The 18,975-nt window shown below is 36.5% G+C and overlaps 1 protein-coding gene across 4 annotated transcripts; it reads left to right on the top strand.

The window, feature by feature from the left end:
* Positions 1 to 1,035: 1,035 nt before the first annotated feature.
* st6galnac6 (ST6 (alpha-N-acetyl-neuraminyl-2,3-beta-galactosyl-1,3)-N-acetylgalactosaminide alpha-2,6-sialyltransferase 6) lies at positions 1,036 to 18,974 on the top strand. Of its 4 annotated transcripts, none has more exon segments than NM_001442505.1 (6): positions 1,036 to 1,319; positions 6,707 to 6,768; positions 8,400 to 8,597; positions 10,591 to 11,000; positions 12,023 to 12,130; positions 12,584 to 18,974. In NM_001442505.1, coding segments are annotated over 5 exon segments (924 nt in total). In that variant the 5' UTR covers positions 1,036 to 1,319; positions 6,707 to 6,744; the 3' UTR covers positions 12,768 to 18,974.
* Position 18,975: the final 1 nt, after the last annotated feature.

Genomic DNA, 18,975 nt, shown 5'->3' with positions numbered 1-18,975 from the left:
ACTATATGTGTAAATATATATGGACATATAAATAATATATAATTATTAAATTATTCATAATAAAATAAAACTAATATTGTGTGTATGTGTGTGTGTGTGTGTGTGTACGTGTTTTTGTGACATATCAGGACACAAATCTGTATAATGACATGGGTATGACACAGGTATTACAAAAAGGAGGTGAAATATGAGGACATTGGTGACGTCCTCATTTCTTAAAATGCGTATAAATCCTACTGAATGAGTTTAATCAGAGAGTAAAGCTGCACACAGTCTCCTGTGATGGTTGGGTTTAGGGGTGGGGTGGGGTGAGGGCAATATAATATACGGTTTGGACAGTATAAAATGAATGGAAACCTATGTAATGTCCCCACTTTTCACAAAAACAAACGTGTGTGTGTGTGTGTGTGTGTGTGTGTGTGTGTGTGTGTGTGTGTGTGTGTGTGTGTGTGTGTGTGTCAATACACATACATAAATAAATGATCAATACATAAATCTTAAAGTAATCATAATAAAACAAAACTGCAATTTAATAATCTACGAAATGTATAAATATTAGTGGTACTATAAACTAAAAATAATACTAATATTTCTGATAGTTAAATTCCAGCCATTTCAATGTGCCAATGTCACTAGCCCATGAATGTTTCCTGCTTATTAAACTATTTTGTCACCTTAACACGAGGAAATTCAATCATATCTTAATGTTAAAACGGCTGTCATAAGATTATTTATCAATATGTGAACATGTTTGCATTCTTGGATGCTATGGAAATTAAAAATGTAATGCAGGAAATAGGTTAGGACTATTGTTATTATTTACATCCATCAAAATAGTCTATAAAAATAGAATAACCATGTTAAAGTTTATTAAATAACCAATGTATTTTTATATTTAAAGTAAGACATCGCGACACGGTTAATCAACAGACCATCATCTTTTTCTCCTCGCGTCGTTCCTATTGGTCGACTTGCTCCTGACATCATGAGCTTTCTACCGTGGGCGCGTCGCATCTTCAGAATGGTTTGCGGCGCATGCGCAGACTCTCCTCCGGCGGAGATCATTATTATGAGGCGGCTGAAGAACTGACTGATAGTGATGATTATGGCTGTGATGATGATGATAATAATGCTTCGCGGATACAACAACATCCACAAAAAAACCCTGACGCAACGGTAAGAAAAACGCTCATCCGACGTCGACTGACTGGCTTCAACAATCGCTTCTCCCGCAATATCAGACGCGCTTTGACGATCAAGCAGAGCCTCAGCATCAGCATTATATACATCATGTCTGCGTGTTGGATGGATTTTGACAGGTAAAACTGTATTTCTGTTCATATATGGCTTGATATCTGCTAAATAGCCTTTGTAGGTTGTAATGAGGCCGTTATGAAACTGACTTACGAAAGACAGGTTTAATAACGTTATACTTAGCAGGACTCCCTTCAGTCTGACAGGATTTTTCTGAAAGAGCATGTACGCACATTAACTGTTACTTATTTATCTTTCACCATACATGTGACCCTGGACATGATATGAGTATATTTGTAGCAATAGATGAGAAAATATTAGTTTATATTCGAGTCAAAAATAATATATATATATATATATATATATATATATATATATATATATATATATATATATATATATATATATATATATATATATATATTACCAAAAATCGTGATAATATTAGGTAGAAATCATCTTCAGTGATTACTTTTTGTTCATTTCCAACTGTAAATATATCAAAACTTTTTGCTTTATAAGGTTCATTTTAGGTCAGACAGAAAATCATATCTCTTTAAAACAATATAAATAATATAGATACATATACACAAACACTATTCTAGTTCTGAAAACACAATTATGCAGTAAATAAGTAAATAAATAATAAGATAAAACATCACACATACAAATGCATATATATATATATATATATATATATATAGAGAGAGAGAGAGAGAGAGAGAGAGAGAGAGAGAGAGATGGATGGATGGATGGATGGATGGATGGATGGATGGATGGATGGATGGATGGATGGACGGACGGACGGACGGACGGACGGATGGATGGATGAACTAGATAGACAGCTAGACAGACAGAGATAGATAGATAGATGGATGGATGGATGGATGGATGGATGGATGGATGGATGGATGGATGGATGGATGGATGGATGGATGGATGGATAGATAGATAGATAGATAGATAGATAGATAGATAGATAGATAGATAGATAGATAGATAGATAGATAGATAGATAGATAGATAGATAGATAGATAGACGGATGGATGGATGAACTAGATAGACAGCTAGACAGAGACAGATAGATGATAGATAGATGGATAGATAGATAGATAGATAGATAGATAGATAGATAGATAGATAGATAGATAGATGGATAGATAGATAGATAGATAGATAGATAGATAGATAGATAGATAGATAGATAGATAGATGTTTATACAATGCACAGAATAATTGAGTACACCCCATATTGAAAATGATTATTTTTATCAGTATCTCAGTGAATTTATTTTAGTGCATTTAAACAAAGCAGATTTATTAAACAGATATATTTCTTAAAATAATATTTTTTTGTCACCACACATATTTTGGAAATTAAAAGATACAATTAAAAGCAAAATATTGCAACAAAATTTCAACTAAATAAAAAAATGTTGAATTTTCCTCATTTTTAAAAATTGTATTAAATATTTTTCTATAACATATAATTTTGAGTGTACTAGTTTTTACAGTGTTATCGCAAGTTATTGTGTAAGATTAGCTCCAGATTTGCTTCAGTATTGACTAATCTAATGTATATGCACAAATATAATATTGCATATAGCTTCCTATTAAAAATATGAATTTAAAAGAGAGATTTGTGAGTGGTGTACTTATATATGCTGAGCACTGTATAATATAAATTACTACATTTTATATGTCTATAGAAAAAGTGCTTATTTTTTTATTTGTATCCATCTCTAAGAACCTAATTTGGACAAAAAATAAATGATTTTTGTGGTATTTTTGTTGCTTGTTGCATTTATTTCCACATTTACTTTCAGATATATGACATGTAAAGCTCTTTACATTGGATATACAAAATAATTAAACATGACAAACCAGAAAGATTAGAAGAAATTAATAAAATTCAGGACTCAGAATACTCAGATATTATGAAAAATGTTAATAAACTACCGTAATCCTGAAGTAACTTCTTGTATGTAATCAAAGTAAAATCTGAAAATACAGAATTATCACTTTTTAATTAATTTAATTTAATTAATCACTTTTATAATATTTACATTTTTCTATTAACAAATATCAAAGCCAAATGTGTTTATTTTAGCTTTAAGATGACGTTTATTGTTTCCAAATTCCAGTCTTTATGCTAATGACTGGTTTTGTATTGACACTGATATTGAAATGAACAGGTGTCATGCTTGTATATACAGTTGAAGTCAGAATTATTAGCCCCCCTGAACGTTTTTTTCCCCAATTTCTGATTAACGGAGAGAAGATTTTCTCATCACATTTCTAATCATAATAGTTTTAATGACTCATCTCTAATCTAACTGATTTATTTAGTCTTTTCCATGATGACAGTAAATAATATTTGACTAGATATTTTTCAAGACACTTCTATACAGGTTAAAGTGACTTTTAAAGGCTTAACTAGGTTAATTAGGTGAACTAGGCAGGTTAGGCTAATTAGGCAAGTTATTGTATAATGATGATTTGTTCGGTAGACTATCGAAAAAAATATATAGCTTAAAGAGGCTAATAATTTTGTCCTTAAAATGGTGTTTAAAAATTTAAAAAGTGATTTTATTCTTGCCGAACAAAAACAAATAAGACTTTCTCCAGAAGAAGACATACTGTGAAAATTTCCTTGCTCTGTTAAACATCTTTTGGGAAATATTTGAAAAAGAAAAAAATATTCAAAGAGGGCAAATAATTCTGACTTCATCTGTATATTAAAAATGTATTGATTTATTTATTTGTATCTTTATTGCATTAATTTCCACATTTACTTATAGGTATATGGTACACAAAGCTTTTTACATTAGATATACAATACAGAAACATCATCTAGAAAGAGTAGAAAAAAAAATTAATAAAGGTCTCCAAGATATTAGGTATAAAGTAATCATAATCGTTTTGTATGTAATTAAAGTTAAATCTGATAATACAGACTTTTCAACCACTATAATTTGGACTTAAAAGGCATTTTTCTCAATATTTAGATTTTTTTAACTATCAGGTTCCAAACATTATCCTATTAACAAACAATCAATGTAAAGTGTGTTTATTATAGCTTTAAGATGACGTATATATGTCAATATCCAAATATTGGTCTTTATGCCAATGACTGGTTTTGTATTGACATTGATATTGAAATGAACAGGTGTCATGCTTGAATGTTTTACACCTGTCCTGTTCACTGCAGGATACTGTAATGTCACAGGTGTGTGTTTATGCTCTTTTTCGTGTGTATTTTCCGCTGTTCTCATCGACAAGCTGTTTTTTATTTGCATTTGGTCTCATATCTCCATAACTTATCTTTAATTCTGGCTTTTATCGCAGGAAATGGGTGATGCCATGCATGTGTTACATATATATATATATATATATATATATATATATATATATATATATATATATATATATATATATATATATATATATATATATTTCTAAACATAATAATTTTAATAACTCATTTCTAATGACTGATTTATTTTGTCTTTGCCATGATGACAGTACATAATATATGACTAGATATTTTTCAAGACACTTCTATACAGCTTAAAGTGACATTTAAAGGCTTCACTAGGTTAGTTAGGTTAACAAGGCAGGTTAGGGTAATTAGGCAAGTTATTGTATAACAGTGGTTTGTTTTGTAGACTATCGGAAAAAATATAGAGCTTAAAGGGGCTAATAATTTTGACTTTAAAATGGTGCTTAAAAAATTTAAAACTGCTTTTATTCTAGCCAAAATAAAACAAATAAGACTTTCTCCAGAAGTAAAAATATTATGAGACATACTGTGAAAATTTCCTTGCTCTGTTAAACATCAATTGGGAAATATACAAAAAAAAAAAAAAATCCAAGGGGCGCTAATAATTCTGACTTCAGCTGTATATACATATATATATGAAAACGTATACATATATATGAAAACGTTTTCTTTGCATCGAACAATTGGCAGTAAGTGCGCATTCTCTCTCTCTCTCTCTCGCACGAGTGTGGAAGCACAGTTTCAATGTACTTTAAAATATTTAAAATATTATTTTAGTATTATTATTATAAAATAATATAATAATACTTAATATATTATATATAATAAATATATATATATATTATAATAATATATATATATATTATAAAATATATTAATATTAAATATTTTAAATATTCCTATTTTATTATTATAATAAAATATTATAATAACAATTATTATATTTCATATATAATAAATATATACATTTTATAATTATATTATTATAAAATATATAAAATATTATTATTATTAGACCTAAATAATGGCCTATGTTTTAAAATCTGCAATTTCCCGTCAGCCTTCTCTCTTGCTTTGTTGCGACACGTAGTTTTTATATGTTTGAACTCAAAAATCAAACACTCCTCACTCGCTGTGATCATAGCTGTGTCTAATTTCAGAAATCTTTCTTTCATCGTTGTTGACAAGGTAGCACACAACATAATCGATGCATCTATGCTCGACCTTTAAAGTTTCACAACAGTAACGTGCACGAGCAGTTATCTACATGATTTCAACTCAGATTAGCTAGATGCAATGATCTCCAACTTGCTGTTATGCAACCAATAAGTGTGGACGTTTAGTTCGGCTCATTGTAGTCAGGTTTTTGACTTTAATTTCCACTTTCCTTGACGACTTTTATGAAGCAGCCTCCTGGATAGGATATTTAGTACTTCTTTAAAGTTAGCTACTGTTTTTGTTAGTTGTTTTAGCTAAATCTTCTTTTCCAGAAGACATGTTTTATTGCTTCCAGCTTTCTTTATTGATTCAGAAGGGGAAAAATGATTTATATGTACTCACTTCTTGTGTTTGTTACATTTCTGGTACTGAAGAACTAAAGTGATTCCTTCACTTTTTTTGGTACTTTTTAATATATATTTTTTTAGTTTATTCCTAAATTTAAATAAAATAAAAAAAAAGTAGTTAATTTGTTACTGGAGTTTGCATGTTCTCCCCGTGTTCGCGTGGGTTTCCTCCGGGTGCTGCGGTTTCCCCCACAGTCCAAAGACATGCGGTACAGGTGAATTGGGAGGGCTAGTAATTGTCCGTAGTGTATGAGTGTGTGTGTGGATGTTTCCCAAAGATTGGTTGCGGCTGGAAGGGCATCCGCTGCTTAAAAACTTGCTAGATAAGTTGGGGGTTCATTCCACTGTGGCGACCCCGGATTAATAAAGGGACTAAGCTGACAAGAAAATGAATGAATGAATGAATAATTTGTTACTTCCATTGCAAATCCTATAAAGGGAAGAAAGTAAATGCATGTTATTTCGTAGTATAATATTAATTGAATTGACATGTTATTTACACACAGGTTTGGCTCTGCGTGTGCATGTGTGTCTGTGTCGGAGGCTTGATGATAGCACTGAAAATGCTCAAGTTTCACTCTCTCTCTCAATCTCTCTCTCCAGGCATGAGAACTGAAACCTGATAGAAGGGTGGCAGGAGAATGACACTGCAGCTCGTAGATAAAGTGAGTAGAAAACGTATATATTTCAAAGTTATTCTTAAATTACATGCACTGGTTAAATGAAGTGCATTTTAAAAATGAAAACTCTACTTGTCCATGACCATATATATATATATATATATATATATATATATATATATATATATTTATATATATATATATATATATATATATATATATATATATATATATATACACACACACATACATACATACATACATACATGCATATATATATATATACATACAAACATACATACATACATACATACATGCATATATATATATATATATATATATATATATATATATATACATACATACATACATACATACAAATATATACATACATACATACATATACACACATACATACATACATATATATACATACATACATACATATACATACATACATACATACATACATACATACATACAGACAATTGAAGTCAGAATTCCCCACTGAAAAAAAACTGCTTAAACCAGCCTAGGCTGGTTGGCTGGTTTTAGAGGAGTTTTGGCCATTTCCAGCCTGGTCTGAGCTGGTCAGGCTGGGAGATGACCAGCTAAAACCAGCTTGACCAGCCTAGCCAGGCTGGGAGCCTAGCCAAAACCAGCTATGACTAGCTTAAACCAGGCTGGTTTTAGCTGATCATGTTCCAGCCTGACCAGCTAAGACCAGGCTGGAAATGGCTGGAAACCAGCCTGGAAATGGCCAAAACCCCTCTAAAACCAGGCTGGTTAACCAGCTAACACCAGCCTAGGCTGGTTTAAGCTGGATTTTTTTAGCAGGGTAATTAGCCCGCCTGAATTATTTTTCCCCCCAATTTCTGTTTAACATCTATTTAAGGAAACTGATAATTGCAACAAACCATTCAAGTTCAAAAACTAATCCTAATGAGTACTGTGAACTTAATCCATTTGAGTAAACGGAGCAATATGAGCGCAGTAAAACCAAAGAAATGAAGAGAACTCAAACCAACTGAGTACTGTAAAATCCAATAAGTTAAGGCAACTCAAAGCATTTGAGGAAACCAATTGCTGCAAACCATTTGAGTTTAACTAATCTATATGAGTACTGTGAACTTACTCCATTTCAGTTGAAGTAATGAGGTATTAAATTAACTCATCACCTTCAACACTAAGTTCAAAACTCTCTTCAAATGAGTAGAATTAACTTTTAGTACATTTTAAATTAACTACACTCATTTCATTTGATATTCGAGTCCAAATATCTATCTCAAAGTGAAAACAAGATTATTTAACTTACCCCACTGGTAGATAATATTGTTTGTTTTAAGGAAAAGCTCTTAATTTTGACTTAATTTCTTCTCAAGTTGAAAACAAAGCAATATTTTTACGTGATCTAAGATTTTTTTTGAATATTTGTACTATAAACAAGACAAAGCAAAGTAAGAAAAGCATGTAATGCACTGTGATTATTCAATTTTTGTAGCTAAATACTGTTAGCCTCCCCGGAAAACCGTGACTGTCAAATTATTAGCTATTCAAACAATCGTGTGAAACTATTCATATCACAATATTTATCAAAAAAATAAATATCCCAATATCAGACTTTTCCAATATTAAACCTAATTGTGTGTTTGTGTGTGTGTTTTGAGCAATGGCAGCAGGGGCAGCGGATGGTGATTTACGGAGCGGTTTTCCTCATCACGACGCTCCTCATCCTCTACAGCTCCAGCAGCTCAGCTGATCTTTCCAGATCCTTCAAGACTAGCAACTTCCGTCAAATCCACCACACGCTCAAAACCACCAACCTCAAGAAATGGGCTGGAAAAGACGGATACCTTCCTGTTTACGGCAACAAGGTGACCATCACGCGGTTTACACTACTAATTTTTGGTATTTGTTTTTTTAAATGTACGCTTGAAAACAAAAAGATCAGACTTCCTGTGAAATTTTACTTCGTCAAACGGTTCCCAAGTGCCGTCTAAAGTCTGTGACCATTTTTTTTTTCATATTGTGATGCAGTTCCTACACTCGAAAAAACAACTCAAGAGGTCTGTTAACACTACATAGCTTTATACATTATTGTAACTTAAAAAATCTAAAATGCTTCATAGACAACAAAGATAGTGGGGACATCCTTCATCAATGGAAACCACAAGGCCACTGGCTATTTGATGATGTGTCTCCCTCTTTATGCACTGAAGCTGGCATGTTTCCTGAGTTTTTCCAGCAAGATCACCATTACATTATGGGTGTCATGTCCGAGCATTCCTAGGCCCCGTTTACACTAATTCGTTTTCGTTTTAAAACGCATAAGTTTTGTTACGCTATCCGTCCACACTACGCCGGAATTCTCAAGCGCCAAAAACAGAGCGTTTTGAAAACGCTGAAGAGGCCGTTTTCATTCTGAAAAGCTGCTGCTCCGTCTTAGTGCGGATGAGGAAAAACGGAGACATCTGAAAACAAAGACGGGGCTGCTGAGATTCGCTACCTGATTGGGGCTTTTGTGTCATTGCGTATCCTTCCCTTATTCGTCAAGCCTCTATCACATGACTATAACACATGGCTTTACCGCTATTGGAAGACAGCAGACCAGCCTTCACTGTAAACAACAACATGGACACAGAATTGGGAGGGTTGTTTGCACTATTGTCTGTTTTAGACGCCATTGTGCAGTTATTCATTTGTTACGTTTAGTAACAACTCGACCTCGTCGTCTGTCCACAAAAATACCTCTCTTGCTTTCTTTGCCATCGCGTTTAATGTTCAACCGGCGTTTGTTGACTAACAATAACCAAATGCCGAGCGAGACGCATGCTTCCTGTTTATACTAGAACGCCCATGCCCAGAGTGCGCAAATGGTCACGTGATATACGTTTTTGGTGGCGTAGAGTGGACAGAGATATGTTCAGAGACGCTAGGTAAAACGCTAGTGTGGACGTGGATCGTTTTTGATCTAAAACGCCATTTTAAAACTAAAACGCACTAGTGTAAACGGGGCCCTAGATGAACAGTTTCCTGAAAAGTGGATTGGTTGTCGTGGGCCGGTTTAATGGCCCCCAAGGTCTCCTGATCTGCCCCCGTTAAGACTTTTATCTTTAGGGTCATCTGAAGGCAATTGTCTATGGTGTGAAGATACAAGATGTGCAGCACCTGAAACTACGGATACTGGAAGCCTGTGCTGGCATTTCTCCTGCGGTGTTGCTATCAGTGTGTGAAGAGTGGGAGAAGAAGGTTGCATTGACAATCCAACACAATGGGCAGCACATTGAACACATTTTATAAGTGGTCAGAAACTTGTAAATAACTCATGAACGAATAAAGTTGCATTAAACCCAAGCACACCGTTGTTTTTCTTGTGAAATTCCCAATCAGTTTGATAGGTCACATGACCCTCTTCCTATTGAAACAAACAAAAGATGAATCCAAGATGGCCGACTTCAAAATGGCCACCATGGTCACCACCCATCTTGAAAAGTTTGCCCCCTCACATATACTAATGTACCACAAACAGGACGTTATTATCACCAACCATTCCCATTTTATTGAGGTGTATCCATATAAACGGCCCACCCTGTATATCGGTGGTTTGTTCTGTAGACTAAATAAAAATATAGCATAAGGGGGCTAATCATTTTGACCATGAAATGGTTTGTAAAAAATTAAAAACCGCTTTTATTGTAGCTGAAATAAAACAAATCAGACTTTCTCCAGAAGAAAAAAAAAAAGAAAATACTGTGAAAAATGTCTTGCTTTGTTAAACATCATTTGGGAAATAATAGAAAAATTCTAATTAATTTATCTTCCACTGTATGTTATGATTTTCTGTATCTTCTGAATCTTGTGTTTCAGAGCCTAAACCTGCACTGCCATCACTGCGCATTAGTGACCAGCTCCAGTCACGTGTTGGGCTCTCAGGCGGGCGAGGAGATCGACAGAACGCAGTGTGTTTTCCGCATGAACAATGCTCCCACCTCCGGACACCAGTCAGATGTGGGCAACCGGACCACTGTTCGCGTCGTGGCTCACTCCAGCGTCTTCAGCGTGGTCCGCAAGCCGGCAGAGTTTCTCAACCGCTCTGAAAACCCCATCATCATTTTCTGGGGCCCGTCCTCCAAGATCAGCCGGGAAGCAAAGGGAACGCTGTACCGCCTCATCCAGAGAGTCAGCATGACCTACAGAAACCTGTCCTTCTTCTTCATCTCACCCAGCAAAATGCAGAAGTTTGATGCGCTTTTCCAGAAGGAGACCGGCAGAGACAGGTGAACTCACTAGAGCATGTTTGATTGTGTGTTTTAGGCGTTTTAGCACTGATTTGATACAAATTTGGCACTTGAGTAAATGTACAGACAACCTTATACACATATATGCTCACCGGCCACTTTATTAGGTACACCTGTCCAGCAGGCTCACCAAAATTGTACAATAGAAGATTAGAAAAACGCTCCCTGGTCTAATGAATCTCGATTTCTGCTGTGACATTCGGATGGTCGGGTCAGAATTTGGCATCAACAACATGAAAGCATGGATCCATTCTGCCTTGTATCAACTGTTCAGGCTGCTGGTGGTGGTGTAATGGTGTGGGGAATGTTTTCTTGGCACACTTTGGGCCCATTAGTACCAATTGAGCATCATGTCAGCGCCACAGCCTACCTGAGTATTGCTGCTGACAATGTCCATATCATTATGACCACACTGTACCCATCGTCTTTTTTTTATAACTATTTTTAGGGGTTTTCACCTTTATTCGATAGGACAGTAGAGAGAATTGACAGGAAAACATGGGGATTAGAGAGAGGGGAAGGTTTGACATAGGACTCGAGTCGCCGTGATCACCGGAGTGCATGTGTCGACGCACTAACCACTACACTACTAGCGCTGACACTGTGCCCATCTTCTGATGGCTACTTCTAGCAGGACAACGAGCCATGTCATATAGCACAAATCATCTCAGACTGGATTCTTGAACATGACAATGAGTTCACTGTACTCAAATGGCCTCCACAGTCACCAGAACTCAATCCAATTGATCACCTTTGGGATGTGGGGGAAGGGGAGATTCGCATCATGGATGTGCAGCCGACAAATCATGTCAATATGTCAATATTGAGCAAAATCCCTGAGGAATATTTCCATTATTTTGTTGAATCTATGGCACGAAGGGTTAAGGCAGTTCTGAAGGGAAAATTCAGTCCAACCCGGAACTAGTCAGCTGTACCTAATAAAGTGGCCGGTGTGTGAATTATTATTAGAAGCATTTTTTTTTCTTTTCCTATTTTCACAGAAAAAAGTCTCAGTCCTGGTTAAGCACCGGCTGGTTCACCATGGTGATCGCCATAGAGATGTGTGACAACATAAAGGTTTATGGGATGGTGCCACCAAACTATTGTGGGTAAGAATCCGTTCATCTTTTAATATTTAAAGTTGAGTTGGACATTGAACACATTTTATAAGTGGTCAGAAACTTGTAAATAACTCATGAACGAATAACGTTATGTTAAAACCAAGTACACCATTGTTTTTCTTGTGAAATTCCCAATAAGTTTGATGTGTCACATGACCCTCTTCCTATTGAAACAAACAAAAGATGGATCCAAGATGGCCGACTTCAAAATGGCCACCACCCATCTTGAAAAGTTTGCCCCCTCACATATACTAATGTACCACAAACTGGACGTTATTATCACCAATCATTCCCATTTTATTGAGGTGTATCCATATAAACGGCCCTCCCTGTATATCGCAAAATTAAAAAACATTGCAATGCTAGAATTTTCCAACATTGTGCAGCCCTAATACATATCACACTTTTAACATACATTCATACTTTATTTTCCTAAAGCAGACGTCCTCAACCCAAGCGGATGCCATATCACTACTACAAACCCAGAGGTCCAGACGAGTGCGTGACGTACCTCCAGAACGAGAGGGGGCTCCGCGGCTCACACCATCGATTCATCACGGAGAAACAAGTGTTTGCGCGCTGGGCAAAAGTCTACAACATCAGCTTCACCAGCCCAACATGGTGAGCAAAACCATCTCTGCGTTTCACAGCCTGATCCAAAATGGCTACCGCTTCAAACACATTGCCTCCAGTATGGCTGCTAGTTTCTCGATGAGATCAATGAGTGGCTGAGCCAAAATGGAGGCCATTCAGAGATCCAGAATGAAGCACTGAAGGATGGACAATCTTTGGAAATTTGATGACGTTTAGCATGGTGTTCTGAAATGCATCTACATATTACTGCCGTCAATTCTTTCATGCCTTCTCTTAGTTTTTTTTTTACCCATAATCCACTTCTTTGAGGACAAAGGGGTAAAGTCTAGATCGGATATGCGGCCGGCTGGAAGTGCGCTATGCACATTAATAAAGCAGCATTTTTTATGACACTGTATAACAATAATTAATATTTTTACAGTACTGTGAGGGTTGGGTTTAGGGTTCGAGTGGGGGTATGTGTTAAAAAAATACATTTTATTGGGTAATTTAATAGATAACAAAACTAATACTCGGTACAACTGATTTAATATTACTGTGACGGTTGGGTTTAGGGTTGGGGTGGGGCTAGACGTTAATAAAATAAAACAAATGAGAAATTTAATAAATAATAGAAATAATTCTCGTTAACTTCCGGCCGCAAACGTATCCGCTCTAGCAACAACCGGACAAAGGTGGCCTTTTGGAAAGAGAAAGAGCGGGAAAGTGCTTGCCAAACTGAAGATTCATTCACATCTTATGGCACAATCAACACATTTGAATGTTAGCTATTTAAAAACATCAGATAAAAGGAATTTATTACAAAAAAAGGTGATAGTTTACAGGATTTAATGTTTTTGTAAATAGGAATGATGTAAATTGATATTCCAAAAGAATAAAAAAGTAATATTTTTACAAGTTTATAAGCTTTTAAAGATCCTCTAAAACAAGACATTATTACAAGTGTGAAAACACATTTCTAAACGACCAATTTAAATCATCATTTTGCACACTTTTGGGAAAACTAGTAGGATGAATAGCTGTTTATATCTACACGAACACGTCATATAAAGCACGAAACCTAATGTACAAGTTTTAGTACATTCTAGAACACCATTTTAATTTCTAGTCCAGTCAAGCATCATTAAAACATCCAGTAGATCACAGGTGTCAAAGCCTGTTCCTGGAGGGCTGCAGCTCTGCAGTTTAGTTCCAACCCTGCTTCAGCCCTTTTGATCAGGTGTGTTTAATTAGGGATGAAACTAAACTGTGCAGAGCTGCGGCCCTCTAGGAACAGGCTTTGACACCTGTGCAGTAAATGATGATGTCCGGGTCATTTTTCGCCACCAAATTTGTGAACTGGCTCTACATTCAATTATTGGCTCTACATTCAACACTATTGTGAGTCACAACAGAATCTTCATTATAATCGAACACTGTATATGATGCACATGAATTGCACTGTTTGAGCATTTAAAAGCTACAGTAGTAATTGTTGCACTAAATGTTCTATATCCTAGGCCAGGGCTATTCAATTAGTTTGGCATGGGGGCCGGTTCATGAAAAGCATCCCAAACGAAGGGCCGGAGAGATATGACTTGCTATATGAGTGATGACACAACAGCATATGAGAGCCCATATGCTGTATTTGTGCTCATAAAGGGTGCTTTCACACCTGCCTTATTTAGTTCGATTGAATCGCACTAGAGTTCGTTTTCACTTTTGGTGTGGTTCGTTTGGGCAGGTGAGAATGCAGCAATCGTACTCGAGTGCGCACCAAAAGCAGACCAAATAAGCGTACCGAGACCTGCTTGAAGAGGTGGTCTCGGTACGCTTTCAAACGAACCCTGGAGTGGTTCATTTGTGGTGAGAATATGATCCGTACTAAAACAGGTCCAACCGCAAAAAGTACTGCGCGTTTTGGACTAATTCAGCTGCCGTAGGCCGATGCGCTGTGCATTATGGGATATGGAGGAAAATATTTGTTAACAGTGCTTTACCAACAGAGAGAGAGAGAGAGACAAGGGGAAAACATTACCTGATGGATCATTGGTAATATTTCCGCAAGATGAGCATGTCGCTGTTTAGCTAAATTAATTCACGTCTCCTCTTGAAGTGACGAGTGATGCATTAAACACTGCTTTCCAGCCGCGCTTCATTTTCGTAATGTATAGTTTGTCTAAAGCAGGGATACAATCAGCCAGCGCAGTCGTCCCTCCAGAGTAAAAGGTTTTGTTCGCCTGCGAGAGTTCTTTGGCATTTTCCCGCACGTGAATTCTGACCAATCAATAAGCAGTTTAGGAAATATGTTCAACAACATCTGGCCAATGAGAGATGTGGATTTTGTCAGATGACTGCATTTTGGTTCGTTTCAACTGGTTTGGACCAAAGCCAGCAGTGTGGTGTGAAAACGACCCAAAGACGGCAGAAAATGCAACAATGTATAATTTATTGCGCTTGGTCCGGACCAAATGAAGCGAACTACAGATGTGAAAGCACCCAAAGAAACCCAGGTTGGCTTTTTCTCCATTAAAATGTTAATATATTGCATTTAAAAAAAAAACTGCATTGTCCAATTGACTTTTGTTGTTGTTTACAAACATTCAAAATGTTGTATTTCGCACAACAAAAGCCGTGCATTGCTGAAGTAGGCTTCTTCTACACTCAAACACATTCATATGTTATGTTTTGAAAAGCATAACAATTAGTGATGCAACATTATTGATTTTGGTAGCACGATATTGTCTGAAGAACAATCATGCTTTTAGGGTTATCACGTCTAATGTAATTTAGAATAACAGGCTTTATATTAGGAAAGTAGCTATTTCGATTATCTGTTGTTATCATCTGGGTTCATGCGTATATAATCATTTTAATAATAATTAGTCTAACTTATCTTTTGTTTACATTGCACTGAAAGCCACGCACAACTCTCACCGTGAGATGTTTTTTACTGCGTGCGCCCGGACAGATGCAAGTGCGTTACTCTGCTTGTGCGCGCATATTGTCATTCTTACATTAGAAATAACAAACTTGCAAGCGGAAAAGACGTGATGCCGCTGCAATAATTAATCCGGTGAGTGTGTGTAGAAGCCTCGGTGTATATACTTAGAACTTTAAACTAGCGCACAGTTGGCAACTTGTCATAAAATTTCTGTGCAACCGAAATGAGAAGCCTTTACGATTAATTAACTGTGACGAATTAAAGCGCAGTTAATGGTGAAATCAGCCAATGCATTGTACATTGTACAAAAGGCATTTTCTACTAAACATATCTAAATGTTTTCGGCTGTCCGCACCACTCGCTTATGGTGACTTACGCCCTCTGCAGCTCATGCTGAATTGAACAGATGCATGTCACTTCATAGCTATAGCGGCCGTTTTTCGACTGAACTAAATTTATTTTTATGCCTTGGTCACACTATTTGGAGGGCCAGAACAAATTGCCTCGGGGGCTGGGCTAGGCCCGCGGGCCACCAATTGAATAGCCCTGTCCTAGGTCAACTCCTAATCAAACACAGCTGATCCAACTAATCAAGGTGTCCAAATGAGTCTTGTGCTGCGCCCCAATTCGCATACTATTCTTCCTAAATAGTATTTGAAAATAGAATTAGCATGTCCCTAATACTGAAAAAGAGTATGCCCAAGGTTCCAGGATGGTTTACTATTTCCGGTTAAAATCCGAAGTGTAGATTCGTCCCGTATGATATTGCACACAATACATTGCGCGTTGGACACTGACACCTCCAATAGAGATAGAGATGTCGCACAATCAGCAAGAATTGGTTATTATGTATGGCCGATATGTATTGCATCACCAAAAATAATGGGGTATATGCCGTAGCATGCTAATAGGACTTTTAATTTGCCAGTAACCTGGGTTAAGCGCTTCCGGCGAATTGAATGCCAATGCAAAATCCGGTGCGTTTAAGGTTTGTTTTCTTTAAAAATCAGCTATCTCCACTAGCTGAGTGATATCCGACTTAAAGTGGGTCTCAGATTGTACAAGAAGCACTGCATCAAATTACATTCCCCCCCTTCAGCGATAGCCTGCCAATTCTGACGGGTGTGTGCGAGTAAACAGCTTTTTGTCTCGTTTTACACTTGAACAACTAAATAAATGCTAAAGTTTATTTAACTGAATGTATTTTAATGACATTACAACATCGATGCTGTATAAGAAACCGTATCAGTCACCGGAAGTGTATCAGCATGGGAACAGCACTAGCTCGGCATATACCCTATTGAGGTCATGTCCATGTGTTGCGCAATTAGTCAATGTATTGAATAATGTGACAGGCCTCCATCTTACTGGACCTAAAATAAGCTTGAATTCAATCTGAAGCATGACCCGGGCACATCTTAGTCAAACTGACTAAATAAATCAAATGTACTATATTCTCAAGAACAATCACAAACATAGTGTTGCTGATTGCGTGGCGTTGGCGGTGCGTAGAGGCCTTTTTACTGAGTAATTTTGCTGTTATTGATCATTTGTTCCACTTGAATCTCTCTGACTAATGCTGTTAGTGTATAGACAAACTCATTCAAGAGAAATCCCGATTCTCTTTCTACACCAGTATCATTCAAATTACTGTTGTAAATGCTTCGCTTTCATTGGACGATGCTGTTCTGGCACTCCGCTTTCATTGGACGGCTCTGGTTGTCGGTAGAGGTAGTAACTAATGCGCTGCTTTAAATGTCTTGCCTTTGTTTTTGTAAAAAATAACGGTTAACAGATAAAAGAGGGGTGGCTCAGTGGTTAGCACTGTCGCCTCACAGCAAAAAGGTCACTGGTTTGAGTCTCATCTTTGTCAGTTGGCATTTCTGTGCGAGCATGTTCTTCCCGTGTGGGCATGGGTTTCCTGAGGGTGCTCCGGTTTCCCTAACAAGTCCAAAGATATGCGCTATAGGCGAATTGAATAAACTAAATTGGCTGTAGTGGGTGTGTATGCATGCAAGTGTGGATGGATGTTTCCCAGTACTGGGTTGCAGTTGGAGGGGCATCCGCTGTGTAAAACATATGCTGGATAAGTTGGCGGTTCATTCCGCTGTGGCGACCCCTGATGAATAAAGGGACTAAGTCGTAGGAAATGGAATAAGAGAGCTGCTTCAGTTCATTTGCAGTAATGTGGTTAATTTACTCTCCCTCAGGAAATACAAGATGTTTCTGCAATGCTTCGGTGCATTTGGTATTAATTATTATTATTATTGTTGTTGTTCCACAAAGTAAACCCAAAAAACGTATGTGCAACTATTTTAGGCAAACCACTGTCAACAAAAACTCAATGTTTGATGGTGCCATTTAAAAGATTATTACATGTAATGCTTCTTCTTACATCACTAAAGCTGTGATCACACTGCACTTTTCGCCCAATAGTCTCATCCAGTCATACGTAGAATGTAACAGATCGGAAACGTGGGCTCATGCGACCTGTGAACTCGAATCACGTGACTGCGTGAGACCAATCGAAGATCAAAACATGACCTTTCTGGACCGAAATTTTAAATATAGACCAATCGCCCGCTTTTTAAAATGACTAATCATCTTGTTTAATCCCGCCTCTTTTCGCAATGTTGTATGACAGAAATTTGCATGCTCAAACTCTAGTGTGACCCCGCATTACAAAACGAAACACTTAATAGCATAAAAAAGCCAAGGCTGTGAAATTAAAGGTAATAATGTTGTAAATTAAGATCTGTTTCTTGCACAACATCATTGCCTTTTTAACTCTTAAAGTGCCGATACCTATTAACATGCATTTAATAAATAACCTGTTTCAGCTAAACACTGTTTTTAACGCTCTATCGAAGATAAAAGTCCTCTCTGATGGCCTGAGGATGAGTAAATTAGCAAATGTTAATTTTATTACAGGGTGAACTGTCTCTTAGTTGAATAGATGCTGTAACTCATGTCGCCTCAAGTGTCAAAACTCAACAAGCATGAAAAAAAACTCATTATAAATATCCTGAACATTCATTTCTTTCATTATTGAGCCAAACATGACCTGATAATCCTCATGATGTTGAAACCTCTATATGTTTTGTTCTTGAAACAAAAGACTTGCCTTTGAGTATCATCATGTGTTGCGTTTGTATTAAAATGCATTGGTTCTGAATAAAAGCAGTGTGTGTTATGATGATGATTACTCATGACTGCAGTGATATGATGATATGAGCCGATTGTTTTGCTCGTCTCTCGTTATGAATGTTCCTTACATGCCTGTCTTAAGAAAATAAACGTATACATTTCAAAACAA

This window comes from Danio rerio, chromosome 21 (genome assembly GCF_052040795.2).
Source record: "Danio rerio strain M-AB ecotype USA chromosome 21, GRCz13ab, whole genome shotgun sequence".
NCBI classification, from domain to species: domain Eukaryota; kingdom Metazoa; phylum Chordata; class Actinopteri; order Cypriniformes; family Danionidae; genus Danio; species Danio rerio.
The sequence above is the reverse complement of the archived record's forward strand: the minus strand, read 5'-3'. Positions and strand labels throughout refer to the sequence as shown.